The sequence below is a fragment of the Leptopilina heterotoma genome, unplaced genomic scaffold (genome assembly GCF_015476425.1).
Source record: "Leptopilina heterotoma isolate Lh14 unplaced genomic scaffold, ASM1547642v1 Lhet_223, whole genome shotgun sequence".
Taxonomy (NCBI): domain Eukaryota; kingdom Metazoa; phylum Arthropoda; class Insecta; order Hymenoptera; family Figitidae; genus Leptopilina; species Leptopilina heterotoma.
The window spans coordinates 467,180-484,291 of NW_025110941.1; the positions used below are offsets into that span (position 1 = coordinate 467,180).

Genomic DNA, 17,112 nt, shown 5'->3' on the forward strand with positions numbered 1-17,112 from the left:
ATAAGGTAAAAACAGCGCCCATGTGATAAAGCAGCAATCCACTGCCGTGCTATAAAGCCCCTTTTTTTGTCTGTGTAGAAACAGTGCTTGTACTGGCTATATGTTTATACAAGAAGCCATTTAAACAGAACAGAACACTGTAGAAACATGCAGTCATTAGTGGGTTGAAACGACGAGGGGTTCCGGGAGGCTAAGAGATAGGGAATTTGTGACGGCCAATACAATGAATATTACCTAAATTTACGTTTACATAGAATTGCAAAAAATGCACAATAATCTCGACGACTGACTGCACTGCACTGTTTTAAGAATATACAGTAACCTTTTTACTAGGAAAAAAATTGAATTAATTTTAACTATGCAAAAAAGTCACCTCTGAATAGTCATTTCGAAATTATTTCCGGTCCTGACAATAACATCTTGTGCATCTTTATGCCTGAGGTTAAACATGTCCGTGTTGTTGACCCTAATGACAGCGTCTCCAGCTTTTAAACCTGCAGCCTCAGCAGGTGATCCTCCATTCACCTGAAAAGAATTTTACTTTTTAATTCATCACATTCCATTAAAAATTGAAATTCCTTTTAACTCTTCTCTATCACTATAAAAGGATTCTTCAAGCGCAAATGCTCATAAAAATAACTAGTACTATTTTATGCAAATTCCAATCTCTCCACAAAAAATATCTTTGTTAAACTCTAAATTTAACCACATATGATTAAAGAAGATCACTGTTAATATAATATAACATTATTGTACATGATTTATAAGACTGTTAGAGAATTAAAGGGGCGGGAAAAAAGGGATTATTATAGGGTTATTAGATTAGGATTTACGTTTATTTTATATTTTTTAACGAAGCCAAAAAGGGCTTATGGAACTGGAAACGGAAACCCGGTGCTCTTGGCGGATTGCTTATTATGTTATTGCGATAATTAGAATAAGTTAGATTAAGCGTTGCGATGTAGTTTTAAGGAATTTTTGTATTGATTAGGTTAAGCAGATGATAATGTATTAGGGAGTCTCGAACCCTGCGTGAAGCAGGGAGAGTAAATAAACATTGATTTATAAGACTGTTTAATTTATCTTAATTTTGCGTATTAATAAATTCGTAAAAAAATTAATTATAGGTCGAAATTAATTTTTAGGAAAATTAACATTCATGATGTCATTTAAATCGACTATCTATAGATTATTTGCTGCTGGATTCCCACTTCTGCAGTAGTATCTATTTTTAAAAAACTCACAATTGACACACACTACTGTTTTATCTTTTCAAAGACTCTACAGTCTTTATATTTAAATTACGAATGCAAAAAGCTTCTGATTACAAAATACACATAGCAAAATTTTGTTGAAAATTAACAAAAAATTAAATTGTGATTTAAGGTTAAGTTTAAAATCAATGAGAATATCAAAGCCGTGTCAGTTTTTTATCTCTTTCTTAGATCACTTTTCAAAGCTCAACCAATTTCAAACTGGTCGTTTGATTAAATTAGAATAATTTTTTTAAACATATTTTAAACTCTGTAAAATAACTCTGTACAATTTAAATTTCCTCTTATAAGGAAATATTGAATATCAAACTTGAGCAAAAATTATACCGGAAATATTAACTTGCCATAATCAGGCAATATTATATCAATATTATATTATATTATATTTATTATAATATTATATCAATGTTGTATGCAATATATTAGCCTAATTATTAAAATTTCGTCGGCTTATAGAAATGTATAAACCAATATTGTCTGAACATTGATTAAACATGGTAAGTCAATATATATATATTTGCAGTGTAATTTTCGCTCAAGTTTGATATTTAATATTTCGTCACATGTGGATATTTAAATAACCATACATTCTTCCATGAGCTTCGCCACTCAATATTTCTAACCTCGCTGAGCGACGTCCTGTCGAGTTTCAGAAAATTCTTGGTGCTGTATGGGCAAGTAATCTTCAAGGGTTAAATTACCACGTAAAAATTTAAATAACTTTTACATACTCTCAAGATTGTTTTTTAATGTACTATATAAATTTTATTCTGATTTAATTTTTAAGATTTTGTAAGTGATGAAATAATGGATTGCATTATAAGAAATGAAATAAATAGATCTCCGGGAAAACAGAGTAAAGAACAGATATAAAAAGGAGGAAGTAAACACACATCAATCCTCGAGACATCAAGGCCTCGATTCCCAGCATTCTCCTGGTGACAGCATCGGAAATAATTAATGGACCTCGACCCAATCGAAGACGATCAGACCGCGGGGGTGTGGTCTTCTCTATAAATACATTTCTAAATCATCGACGTTATTTTTCTTGTATTTTAAAACACCAGCAGGTATTTTTCCCATTTCAAAGATATTCTGTGTATTTTTTCATCAGATCTTGAATTTGCGACGATATAAAACTAGGTCGACCGAAAAATGTGATACAGAAAACGGACAATGTTCGCTTGCAAGCAAAGAGGATTTACTCCATCATGTTACGCTCTCTTTCTGCTTTATTTTTGATCGTTCACCTCCCAGAATTAGAAGAAGAAGAAGAAGAAGTAGAAAAAATAGTAAACCAGATTTTCAATAGATTATTTGTTTTTATAGGAAACAGTCACTTTCTCTTTCAAGCACTAAAAATGGAACTAAAATTGTGAAATCTAATGCGTTGATAGAAAATCATGATAAGTGAAACAATTTTTATTCTAAAACCTCTTTAAAAATCCTGTCTATTGTTCTATAATGAATTTGCAATATTGAGTTCACATTAAAACGCCACATAGAATGTCATTACTCTAGAAGGAAATCACGTTTTTGGAAGTTTTTAAAAATTTTGACCAGATAATTCCGACGTGCTACAGTTTTTATAGAGGTCAACTTAAAGCTGAAACTCTGTATTAATTTGTAACAACAAATTGAATTATCTGTCAAACATAATATTTTGACAGTTGTCAAGCGTATAAAAATTGACTCACACTGTCCGGTCCCTAAATATAACTGTTTTAAAAAATGATTGGGTTTACTTAAAATGTTAATCGGGTATTTTTGAGGTCGCTGATTACAAATATGAAATCAGATTTCAAAAATTCAAAAAAGGGAACGCCTTTTTTCAAAATAGATTGATATCATTCGAATGCTGTTACAGTGAGTTCTCGCGAGTCGTTCAACTCACGAGTCGTTCAAACTCGCCAGTCGTTCAACAGCTGATCAGTGTCCGATTCACGAGTCGTTCAATTTCTAGCATGCGCGCGCCGGTGCTCAGTGCTGTGTAATTTAAACGGACCAAAGTCATTGAATATTGTGTCTTTCGGGGCGATAAATATGTTTCACACATCCCTGAAATCGCCTTGGAGGCGTGGCTTATGCGTTGAACGACTCGTGAGTTTTATGATCTTGAAAATTTTCGAGAATTGAACGACTCGCGAGAACTCACTGTACTCTGGGATTTTTGGGGTCGCTGATATCGAATATGAAATCAAATTTTATATTCGTAATCAGGGACCCTAAAAACACCATATTAACAAGTTAGAAGCAAATTCAATTATTTTTTAAATAATTGTATATATGGATAATTTTTTAGCTTGATAACTATCAAACAAATCAAAACAATGAAGTTAAAAATATTCCAAAGTATTAAAGACTATTTAATTATATCCTAATATTTAAAGATCTAAAGATAAATAATTAAGTTACGAGAAAACAAAATGAACATTTTATAAAGCTGTATATCGAACGAAATATTCGATAAAAAAATATTTATCGATTCGAAAAATTTGTTGACAACTACCCGTTAACGGGTATAAATTTGTCACGTATCTGTACCGTAATAATATAGTTTCAACTATTTACTATCTAGTTCCGGTATCGTGAAATGTTATTGTAACTATGTAGAAATGTAACGCTACAGAAATCAAGTTTATAAATAGTTTCACTATATCAGAACAATATGCATAAAGCTATAATACGGGGTCTAGTGTGAATTGCACCTTTAGAAACTTTTTTAATATATCCATATTGAATTACGATAAATATATTTGTTGTAACAATATTATCAAAGTTTATAATTATATAAACTGTTATTAATTTTTTTAAGCCCACTTTATTTATTTGTTATTATTTTAAATTCTAATTTATTATTTCACTTCACATTATTAACAAACGTACATATATCACTTAAACTAAGACGGAAAAATATCACACGCACGGGGGTTTGAACCCTAGACCTTGAAGACGTAAAACGAATACACATACCATACAGTCATGCTGGCTTGGAAGATATGTTACCAAAAGGTAAAAAAAACAAACACAAAAATCGCACTTTTCTAACAGCCATTTCTCCTACAAAATTTAACATTTTTACACTTTCTTTACAAAAATGGAAAATTAGAGTGTCAAAGTTTCCAATGAAATCATTTTTGACTATGAGCAATAAAAAACAATTAGTAAAATATCTAATTAAAATGACCTGTAAATAAGCATTTTTGACGCGTCCCAAAAAATAAACTGTTTGAGTATATCAACCGCACTGACGATGAAGAAGTTCCATGTCAGCGATTGGACCTTCAACATGTGGAAGGGGAAATTTTTCAAACACTTTAATTTTTGGCGACCTGAGACTCTGTTGCTCTCTGCGCAGACCGTACTAAGAATGCATTGACAGCACCATGCAGAAGTGCACATTTTGTTTTAAATGAAACTTAGCTGTTTTCTCATGCTTTTAGCTATGCAAGGTATAGTTACCAAATTCAACACGTTAGTTCACCATTTCCATAAAGAAAATGTGAATTTATATTTATTTACGCAAATGGGATTCTATCTCGTATATAGTTTGACCAAATATTTTTCTACAATTTTGTAATTTTGACAAATTTTTTGGCTCTACATAAAAATTAGTCATAAAATTACCTTGAAAGTATTCTCTCGCACTACATATAAAATTGTAGGGGGTACTGCTGATTAATTATTATGCATTAGAATTATTTCAATCTATTTATTTTTCAAAAGTTATAAAGCGTTGTTACCTTGCTACTCTGTGTTAGTTTTTTCCTCGGTTTTCTATAACTTTTGTCTCTTTTATGATAACGAATAAGACTAGAGCGTTAGAAAACTAATCCGTCGATAAGTAGTTACCTATAGAGATATGTAAACAAGCGACATTTTTATCAAACTCAGCGGAAAGAAACCGGAATTCAAATCAGTAAAAGCAGTTCATACATGTCGGGAGGTTTGACGTCGAGAATGATGTGCACTGTCGATTACACATCAAGCCTGCATCATTTCGGCATAATGGATGCTACTAAGTGTTTCCGAAGGGAAATTTTGGGCTGAATACGAATTCTGGGTCCAAAATGCTCCATCACGTCAAGTTTTTGAGAAAAATGAGGCTGAAACCCCTAAAATCAGCGTATTTGGCACTTTTTGAAAAATTGTGGGGCAAATTCCTGACGTGATAAAAACTTTGCTATTATCAGAAACTAAAGCTTAATTCATGCCCTTTCAAATGAGCTCTTTGCCAACTAATATGCTTCAACTTTTAAAGCAGGGGGTGTGTTTTTGTCCAGGGGTGCGACAACTTTAAAATACAAAATATTGAAATTGTAGAGAATAAAAAAAATGATAATTGAATAAGAAAAAGCCTTGTACTCAAATGGTTGTTTTTAAGCAGAGAGATGTTCTAGATTGTTTTTATGGTTGCTTAGTGTACGAGAATGTTCAATACAACATTCATAATATTTTTCTGCAGATATTTCAGTTTATAAAAAAAATTATTTAAAGGTTGTTTTCAGGGGTAGTGAATCGAGAAAATTTAGTTAGCTACAGGTTGGAGTACACGGCTTATTCTTTTTCAATTATCATTTTTTTTTATCCTCTACAATTCCAATATTTTGTATTTTAAAATTGTCGCACCTCTGGACAAAGCACACTCCCCCTGCTTTAAGGGTTGAAACATATTATAGTCGGCTAAGGGCTCATTTAAAAGTGCATAAATTAAGCTTTAATTTCTGACAATAGCGAAGTTTTTACCACGTCAGGAATTTGCCCCACAATTTTCCTTCGGAAACACCTAGTCGCATCCATTATGCCGAAAAAAAGTTGAATTTTGTAGGCCTGTGTTATTGTCCAATGCACAGAATTAGAACTCGAACGTAGATACCTCTCCTCTGGCGAGAAATCCCATAGACGGGTGGTCCAGGCAAATACGAGTACTCTTAACTTTTAAAGTCGTTCTGCAGAAACGCAAAAATAATTGGTTTATAAGATTGTGTGTTCTGACATTTGGCCAAGCCTAAAATCATTTAAGAAAGAAAAGAGTACGTCACTGATAGATGCTGACGTCCTGTGACGTCATGTTATAATATTAGGTCATGTGGGCGTAACTAGTTGTTACAGTTCGAAGTTTATTGTCGTTTCAAATGTTACAGTTTGGAGACCTGACTGTAAAGGGAAATTCAAAAATTTAAGTAAGTTCATCCAATGGAAGATTATATTATACCTACATAAATGTTTTTTAGCAACAATTTTACTTTTGACGATTTTTATGTTGTTTGCCTAAAAGATTTTAAGGTCAATACACACTGCTAATGTACAATTAGTTTTTAGATTCCTTGTAATTTTTGCGTTTTTTTTAAATTGATGAATGGTCAAAAGTTAAAGAAGCTATTCAAGTTTCTTTTGTCCCGTTGCACATTATTCGTTCCCTATTTTGGTTCCGGATACGCAAAACTTATTTATAACCCACATATTATTCAGACTTTAAATAGGACCGTATATTAGGTCCTTTTAATAATTTTTTTATTAAATAACAGTTAGAAATTGACTACTAGCGCTGTACTGACCACTATTGGTCTTTTTTTATATTGAATTTCACAAATAGGGAACGTTCACAAATGATGTCACGTTTTTGGGGGTAGGGGAGGGGGTCTCTACTAAACGTGACACAATGTATTTTTCACATGTGAAATTGCATGAATTTGTGTGACATGGAGAGCAATTTTATATTCGTCTGCTGGGTGTAAAATCATGATACCTCGGATTATAGCGTTAAAAAACATGACATATCGTCGTTTGGTTTGAAGAACATGACACGTCGAAAACAAAAATTTTTTATTAAAATTTTGGTTGTCACCACTGACCTCGAAATTTAAAATGTGTCAAATCTTTGAAACTTTTATGAAACAAATGATTTCGCTTCATAATATGTCAATTCGAAGAAGAATTAGGTTAAATAATTTTTTATATCAACAGTACACTGAAAAAAAAGTGCTGTTGAATCAAATATCTCCATGCTATTGAATTCCCCGTCATTGATTCAATGACACATTTATTAATCGAAAAGTATATTGCTTAAAATGAAAAAATGAAACTGTTTAAATTAAAAGTACGGTACTGTAGAATTAATGATATTGTGCAAATTGTTTCTATAGTTCATCTATATATAGCAACAGAATAATTTATTGTTTTCTTTGACATTATTCATTTGAAGCATCTAATAGGTAAATTTGAAGAAAATGCGTGTAAATTTAAATCAAATGAAAAATTGTTTGCTCTAAAGAAGCGCGCTCTGAAAACGAAAGCATATGCTTTCGTTTCAATGAGTGGTGCTATTGCGGACTGCCTATAGCATATGCTATAAAATTAAGAACACTATGTTTTGAGACATTGACAGGTACTAAATTTATTGAAATACTTACCCACATATATTTATATGTTTATTAAACCTGTCGTTTTTGAGATTCCAATATAAAAAAGTATTATTTAAATTCTTTTAATTAATTAATGACTAGTTAAATATAAATTCCCTATATAAATTCCCTTATATACGCGAAAAATCTCGAGCACGGTATTTAACCACAAAGTAAGTGCCCAACGTTGAGAAGCGGATGTATTACATTGCAGCGCGGCGGTTCTCGTCTATCACGGAAGTTAAGCGTCGTTGGTCGCGGTTACTAAATGGATGGGTGACCGCTTGGGAATAGCCGTATTTTTCTGACTAAAAAAGATAAGTGTATTTGAATGTGTATGTGTGTGTGTGTTTAGCCGTTGGAAAAAATGAAAAAATAATAAAGATGTATATGTTAGTGTGAAAAATTGAAAAAAAGATGTGTATAAAAAGTGTTGTGTTAAAGGTGTGAGAATTAATTATAGTATATAAAAAACATGTGAACAAAAATTCCCTTTTTTCAATTTATCGTTGGTATATATTTAACCACATAAAAGAATTGAATTAACAGTATGGTGTTATTCAATCGATAGCAACAACTAAAAAAATTAAGAGTACAAATTTTTGAATCATAAAAATGATGCTTTTAAATTTAAAAGTTATAGTCATTGACTCAAAAGCATATACTGTTAAATTAAAAAATTTTGTTTATTGATTCAAAAGGATTCACCTTCGAATTAACATAGTATGCTGTCAATTTGAGAAATATGCTTTTGTTTCAAAGAAAGTGATACTATCGAATCATTAGAATCGGTGCTTTCAAAACAACAGCATATACGTTAGGCAGCCCGTTATGACACTATTCAATGAATCAAACCCATATGTCATTGATTCAATAGCATTTTTTTCTCCGTGTAACAATTCATAAAAATATCAATTCGAGAAATGTAAATTTGCAAAACAACAATTAGCAAAAATAACAATTCACAACAAAAAAATTTCGCAAAAAATAGCAATTAGCAGAAGTATCTAACAATTCCTAAAACTATCAATGCGAAGAAAGCAAGTTTGCAAACATAACAATTTGTAAAATAACAGTTAACAAAAATAAATATTTGTAAAAATGGAAATTTGCAATAATAATTCTTTGCAAAAATGACAATTAACAAAATATCAAATGACGAAAATAACAATTCTATGAATTCCAATTCGCGATGAATCAAACTCTTTAAATTTGAACTTGAAATTCCCGATTCGATTCAAATTAAACCAAGCTTGTTGATTTTTAATTTGAATGACAAGTAGAATGTAGTATTCGAGAATCCAAATTGAATCAAGTAGATACTTAAACTAAATTTTTGTATTTGGAATTGCAAGTTAATACTTGTAATATGAGCGAACTTGGAAATACAAGTAGAAATGGTAAGATTGGAAATCCACGTTAAAACAAGTCGAAACACCAGTAAATCCATGTTCAATTTCTAGTAGTCTCAACTGGTTCTTTAATATAGGGATTTAAAACAAATTTAATATCATAAAATATTTAAAATTATATAAATAAAGTGCAAAATTTTACCTTTATTATTTTAATCTCTTTTAATATATATTTTAAAAATGTAATATAACAAATCATTTTAAATTTCGCAGTCAGTGGTACCATTCCAAATTTGCATAAAAAATTTTTGTTTTTGACGTGTCATATTCTTTAAACCAAATGACGATATGCCATGTTTTTCAAATCAAATCCGAGGTATCATGTTTTTCAACGCTAATCCGAGGTATCATAATTTAACACCCAGCAAGTATGTCCAGTATTGATTATTAAATGGCGATCAAAAGATTTCAAAGTTTACGGATTTTAAATTTTTTCTTTCACCATTTTGGAGTCGACATTTTGAATTTTGACTAAAGATTTGGATTTAGAGACCTCAAAACCTCCCGAATGAGCATTTTCAGCCAAATTCGTAAACATTAAAAATTTTTTTGGTCGCCATTTTGAATTTTTTAATTCTGATCAAAGATTCGGATTCAGCGACCCCAAAAACCTTAGAATATTTATTGATATTCATATTTCATTTATTACAGTGATTTTCGCTTTAGATGCCGCTATAGCGGTCTGACATTGGTGGCACGAATTATTTTTGCCTCTATAGACGTCAAACACAGTAAAGGGGGTTAAAACGTGAGCTGTAAATTATTGTATATTAATAATTACATATCATTATTAATTTTTTTCTAGTAAGTGCATCAACTATTATTAGTATTAATATAAATATTAAACAATATTTTTATCATTTTCTTTACTTCTTTTTAAGAGAACAAGTTATTTATTGAAATTCATTAATGATTTATTATTATTATCATTATTAATTATTTAAAGTAAAAAAGTAGGGGAGAGTGCAGAATAAAGGCGCTATGCGGGGCAAAGACGTTTTTTAAAATATCTTCTTTATTTTCTGTCTATTCCAATTGGTATTAAAAATTTAGTTTCAATGCAATTAGACCAATTGATTAAAAAAGAAAAACCTAAAAATATCAAATATTTTAAGAAATATAACAAAAAAATTGTTTTGCAAAAATGAAATGATAATTTTACTGAACAAACTCTTATTTTTTAAAACATAAGTTTAAGTATTTAATTTTTTAAAACATAACATGTAAATAAATAAAATATTTCTCTACACAACTGGCGTGGTGTTTTAGTTTAATTTTGTATCTAAATATTTGAAATTTAAAGTTAAAAAAAAAGTTTGTTATGTGGGGCAAAGGCAATATTGAAAATAATTTGGTTAAAAACAATTGAATATTCGAATTTTCTATTATTTTATTAATTCACAATATAATGTTAAAATCACTAAAAGTTTTTATTTTTTATTTACTTAGTTTAATTCTTTTAACCCTTTCAGTCCCATAATTAGGGCAATTAAAAAATATCTACAATATGTATAGTACCTATATGGTTTTCGGGGTCGCTGATTACGAATCTGGAATCAGATTTTCAAAATTTTGAAAATTCAAAATGCCGGAGTCAATATGGCGGACGATAAAGTAAAAAATTAATCAAATTTACTTGAAAGTTGTCACTCGGGGATTTTTGGGGTCGCTGATTACGAATCTGGAGTCAGTTTTGTAAAATTCAAAATCGCGGCGGATCCAATATGGCGGAAAAAAATTAAACAAATTTACTTGAAAGTTGTCACTCGGGGGTTTATGGGGTCGCTGATTAAGGATGTGGAGTCAGTTTTTCAAAATTCAAAATGGCGGATCCAATATGGCAAACAAAATTTAAAAATTAAACAAATTTGCTTGAAAATTATCTCTTGGGAGTTATTGGGGTCGCTGATTACGAATCTGAAGTCAGTTTTTCAAAATTCAGAATGGCGGATTCAATATGGCGGACGATAGATTAAAAAATCAAATTTACATGAAAGTAGTCTTTCGGTGGTTTGTGGGGTCGCTGATTACAAATCTGGAGTCAGTTTGTCAAAATTTAAAATGGCGGATCCAATATGTCGGACAAAATTTAAAAATGAAACAAATTTGCTTAAAAGTTGGCATTCGGAGGTTTTTGAAGTCGCTGATTCTTAATCTGAAGTCAGTTTATTAAAATTAAAAATGGAGGATTCAATATGTTAGACGAAGAAATAAAAAATCTATCAAATTTGTTTGAAAATTACCGCTTAGATTTTTTCTAAGTCACTTATTACGAATCTGAAGTCAGTTTTTCTAACATTAAAATAATGGATACAATATGATAGTCAAAAATTAAAAATTGACAATATATGACTGAATGCTGCTTCTTGGAAGTTTACGGGGTGTGTAAATACAAATCTGGAATCATTCTTACAAAATTTTTAAATAGCGAATCTAATGTTACGACTATTACAATAATAATATTAAAAATAGGAGAGAAGTACTGTTTTTTTGTCGTTTGCCATTTCCCCTTTTTTTCTCTTGAATTTCTTTTGTTTTTTTGTCGTTCGTCTTATATGTTTCGTCACTTGTCTTTTGTTAAGACAAATATAAAAATATTTTTAAGAAAACAAAATGAATAAAAGTATTAAAAAATTGGGGCGGTATCAGGGTCAATCTCTAGAAAGGAACAAATTCAGAATTGAAATTTCATTTTAAAAAAAGTTGAAAATTCACTTTTATTATTAGTCCTTTGGCAAAAGGGGGATCCTAATAAGCCTATAAAATACGTGGTTACAATCTTTATCAACATTATTATTAAAAATTAATGTTTTTTAATCAGAATTTTTGTTGAAAATTTCTCGCAGCTAAATGGGTTTCAAAATTGATGAAAATTAATTAAAACTCGTTACTCAGGGGTTTTAGGGGTCGCGATTACGAATCCGATGTCAGTTTCTCAAAATCCAAAATGGTGGATCCAATATGGCAGACACTTTCTTCAAAAATTTAACGGATTTGCTTGAAACTCGTTACTCGGGGGTTTTCGGGGTCGCTGATTATGAATTTCAAGATAGTTTTTGAAAATTGAAAATGGCGGATCCAATATGGTGGACACTTTTTTCAAAAATTCATCGGGTATGCTTGAAACTCGTTATTCGGGAGTTTTCGGGGTTGCTGATTACGAATCCGATGTCAGTTTTTGAAAATTCAAAATCCCGAAATCTCCAGAGCGACAAGTTTTAAGCCAATCTAATTAATTATTCATACTAGATCAGCCATTTGCAATTTTCAAAAACAAACATCAAATTCGAATTCAGCGACCCCAAAAACCCCTGAGGAACGAATTTCTATCGAATAGCATCAATCTTCAAATTATCCACCATATTGGATCCGCCATTTAAAATTTTTTAAAACTGACCCAAAATTCGTAATCAGCGACCCCGAAAACCCCCTAATAACAAGTTTCAAGCAAATCCGATGAATTTTTCAAAAAGTGTCCGCCATGTTGGATCCGCCATTTTGAATTTTTAAAAACTAATAACAGATTCGTAATCAGCGACCCCGAAAACCACCAAGTAATAAATTTTATGCAAATCTGAGCAGTTTTGAAAAAAAAGTCGGCCATATTGGATCCGCCATTTTGAATTTTCAAAAACTGACATGAGATTCGTAATCAGCAACCCCGAAAACCCCCGAGTAACGAGTTTCAAGCAAATCCGATGAATGTTTTAAAAAATTGTCCGCCATGTTGGATCCGCCATTTTGAATTTTTAAAAATTATTATCATATTCGTAATCAGCAACTCTAAAAACCCCCGAGTAACGATTTTCAGGCGAATCCGATGATTAATAAAGTCTGTAATTTACGTGCTGTGTAATGGAAATATACCATGGGTAACGGAGGGGAGTTTTCTTCCATTATACAGCTTCAAAATGTTATGATTCTAATATAAAAAAAATAAATATTATAAATAAATTAATGACAGCATTTGTTTTCTTTGTTTTTAAATAAAACAATGTTTTAAAGATTATTAAAAATTATTATTATTTACGTCCTAAAAACTAAATTTACTGCGGTAACGGAGGGGAGTTTTTATTGTGTCGATGAACACTGACAAACTAAAGATTCTTTTAAAACTAATTGTTTTCATTTTGTTTCATCATTTTATGCAATAACCATAACTATACTGACACTACAAAGAGTTTTGATGTATTTATTTCTATTTTATCGTTTTTGTTTATATTTTATAATTATATTTGTGAGCGGTAACGGAGGGGAGTTTTATTTCTGCACAAAACTAATTTAATTCTAGGTAAAAATAACTAACAAATATTTTACTTTATTTTTCATGATTGAATTAGAAATAAAAAAATAAGTAGATATTACCGGGCAAAAGATTTTTTTGTATTACAGAATTAATGTAATACCTTTTCTATAAATGAAACTTACTTCATGAACGGTAACGGAGGGGAGTTTTTATGCTATATAAACACGTGTATCTTTAAATATTTCAAATTTTCGATTTATTTTTCATAGGATCCGATTAAATCATGATGAATGCTATTATTAGGACGTAAAGATTTTGAAAAATTATTATTATTTATTTTTAAAAATCTAATGTACGTGTCATGTGTCCCGATTGTGAGAATGACCCATCAATTGCCCAAAATTCAACTGTATACAGGAAAACTGACCACTGGAAAACTGCACAAAAGCTTATTTTTAATAAATTTAATAGAAATTAACTTGTGTGCAGTTTTCCAGTGGTCAGTTTAACTGTATGCTGTTTAAATTTGTACAGTTTTTAAGGGGGGAACCTCCTTTATTGCGTCAAAAAAATCGACTTTCTGGAAATAATTTTAATTGATTCTACAACTATTCATGAACCAATTGCCCTTTTGAACCAATTGGGCTTTATGATACATAATTTTAAAGATAATTAAATAATCTTCAATATGACATTTAGTGTTTCTTGAAAAAAAAATTTTTTTCATATTTTTTTGGAATTTTAAAGTCAATTTTTATGCACGAAAAATCACTTTTAACTTAAAAGTGGGTAAAAAAAATCAATTCTCGAAATTTTTTTTAAAAAATCGAAATGTCATATAGAAGGTATTATCCTAAAGTTTAAAAAAAAGATTGGTTTCTTTGTTTTAGAAAAAAATTCTCATTTTCGTACATAAATATAAATTCACATTTTCTTTATGAAAATGGTGAACTAAAGTACTCTATTTGGTAACTACGCCTTGCATAGCTGAAAAAAAAATGAGAAAACAACTAAGTTTCATTCAAAACAAAATGTGCACTTCCACATGGTGCTGTCAATGCATTCTTAGTACGCTCTGCGCTTGCGCAGAGAGCAACAGAGTCTCAGATCGCGTAAAATTCAAGTGTTTGACTATATCAACCGCACGGACGATGAAGAAGTTTTTACCCTTTTTCTTGTAATTTCAAGGAGGAAAGGGAAAAATTTCCCTTTCCACATGTTGAAGGTCCAATCGCTGACATGAGACTTCTTCATCGTCAGTGCGGTTGATATACTCAAGCAGTTTATTTTTCGCAACGCCTCAAAAATGCTATTTTACTTATCATTTTAATTAGTTATTTTACTAATTGCTTTTTATTGCTCATAGCCGAAAATGATTTTTTTGGACACTTTGAAACTCTAATTTTCCATTTTTGTAGAGAAAGTGTAAAAATGTTAATTGTTGTAAGAGAAATGGCTGTTACAAAAGTGCGATTTTTGTGTTTGGTTTGTTTACCTTTTGGTTTGTTTACATTTCACAACTTGGACATACCCTTAACATTAAAAAATTCCATTATTCAGAAGAATTCTACACAAAATCACTATTTTTCTAAATTTATTCAGGAAAATCAGAAAAAAGGCAGAGAATTTTGTCAAAGGTGCTGGAATAATATTTAATTTTAAGAATTCATAAGAAAATTATGAATGTTATTCTTCAGCGTTGAAAAGATTTTATTTATTTCAAACTTTTCCTGTTTTTAACAATAATTAGACTTTACAGATTTAAAATTGATTTTTTTAAAATAATTTAATTATTGAAAAACTGTCGAGAAAAAATTTTTTTTTTATGAATTATTTTGGAATAATTTTTTATTTAAAAATTAAAGAAATAATTGAATTTTATGAAATTTGTATTTAAAATTGTTTTATTAAGTAATATAAATAAGTAGCAACTGTCAAGCCCGCCAAATGAAGTATTTAATTTATTATTATTATTACTCAAAAGAAATAAAATTATCTTTACAAAATTTCAATAAAAAATTCTTCGAAAAATTTATGAAAAATTACAAAAATGTTATCTTTTTAAATTATTGTATATGTAACAGCTAAACAAACGCGCGCTAAAGCGCGCGTGTAGTTTCTCTTAGTATCAATAATTAATAATAATATATAATAATGCACCGTCGATTATTGTCCGGTACACACCATTAGAATTCGACTGTCGATAAACCGGTTGTACTCGGAGAGGTTTTCTACAGTTTCCCTCTCCACTGGCGAGAAAAACCCATTTAGACGGGTGGTCCAGGCAAATGCGAGTACTCCTAACCTCAAAGTCGTTCTGTAGAAACGCAAAATCAAGTTGGTATATAAGAGTGTGTGTTCTGACAGTTGGCCAAGCCTCAAGTCATTTAAGAAAAAAAAAAAAAAAAAAAAAAAAAATACACATTACACTACAAATTACACATTATTTTTTTTTATTGTAGACGCAGCCATAAACAATAAAAACGGGATTACACATGTGTAATCACAAAATAGAATTCAAATATTAAAAAAAAACAAAATTTTGTGTGAAAATTATGATTATAAAATAGAAATTATAAAATTATGTCTACTTTTTCGTTTAGTAAGAAAAATAAATTTTGTTAAAAATTAAAATTTACAAAATTTATCACTGCTTTGCTAACTTTGCATAAAATTATATAAGTGCCTTACTTGTGCCTTCAAAAAATGAATTAATTAAATAATAGAGTTGAAATTATCGATCACCCCGAGTCAGGTTGTTGACTCGGGGTGAAAAAATGAATTAGTTAAAGTTTTTTGAAATGTTACTTCAGTAATTTACGACAAATTCCTGTTACAAATAACAAAAAAACTAAAAAAATTTGTGAGCAAAAATTTTGAATGCTCTGCTAACTTTGCACAAAATTAATTTTTGCACAAAATTCATTTTTAAGCCTCCCAATAATAAATTGAATTTTTGAAAATTTATAACTAATTGCATAAATGCAATTATTTTCAAAAGTAATAAAATTTTTCGCAGAAATTCAATTGTGTTCAAGAATTTTTTAATATTCTCGTCAAAATGTCAATTATTTTTAAAAAATTTAATAAGAAATCTATTATTTACAATATTTTTATAAATTTCTTCGCAATAATTTAATTATTTTTATAAATAATAAAATTTCTTTCAGGATTTCAATTATTTTCATAAATAAAACTTATCGCAGAGTTTAAATTATTTTTAATACAATTTTAATCAAATTCATCGAAAAATGTAATTGTTCTTAAAAATTTTATGAAAAATCGTTAAAAGAAATCAATGATTTAAAAATGTTTTGATAAAATTCTTTATGAGACTTCAATTTTAAGAAATTTTAAATATTAAATAAATTATTCATTTTTGCATTTAAATTATTGAATTATCTAATAAAAATTTATTTCAAAATGAATTTTAGTTAAAGTTTTACATAATAATTGATTATTAAAAGCATTATAGCATGAATTTTAAGAAATAATTAAATTTTAAAATGGTTTCAAATCAAATTCTTTAAAAATTTGTATTTTTCATACTTATAACTAACAATTCTGTAGAATTAATTATATTAAAAAAGTTTAATTGAATTTTATCCTGAAATTATTTGAAGTGTTTATTTTTTAATTCGTATTTAATTGAAGAATTTCTGAATAATTTAAATTTCGTAAAATTGATTTGTAAACAAATGGATTTTAAAATTCTCAAAGAACTTTTTTCAAAAATTATTAAAAATAATTTATTCCTGTGAGAAAATAATAATGAT

General features: G+C 29.4%; 1 protein-coding gene across 1 annotated transcript in view; it reads right to left on the minus strand.

Annotated features, from left to right (window-relative positions):
• Positions 1-17,112, minus strand: part of LOC122502238 — a 124,170-nt gene that overhangs the window by 63,028 nt on the left and 44,030 nt on the right. The window contains exon 2 of the mRNA XM_043612183.1: positions 374-525. Within this exon, the coding sequence (XP_043468118.1) occupies positions 374-525 (152 nt within the window). The remainder of the gene's footprint in view (positions 1-373; positions 526-17,112) is intronic.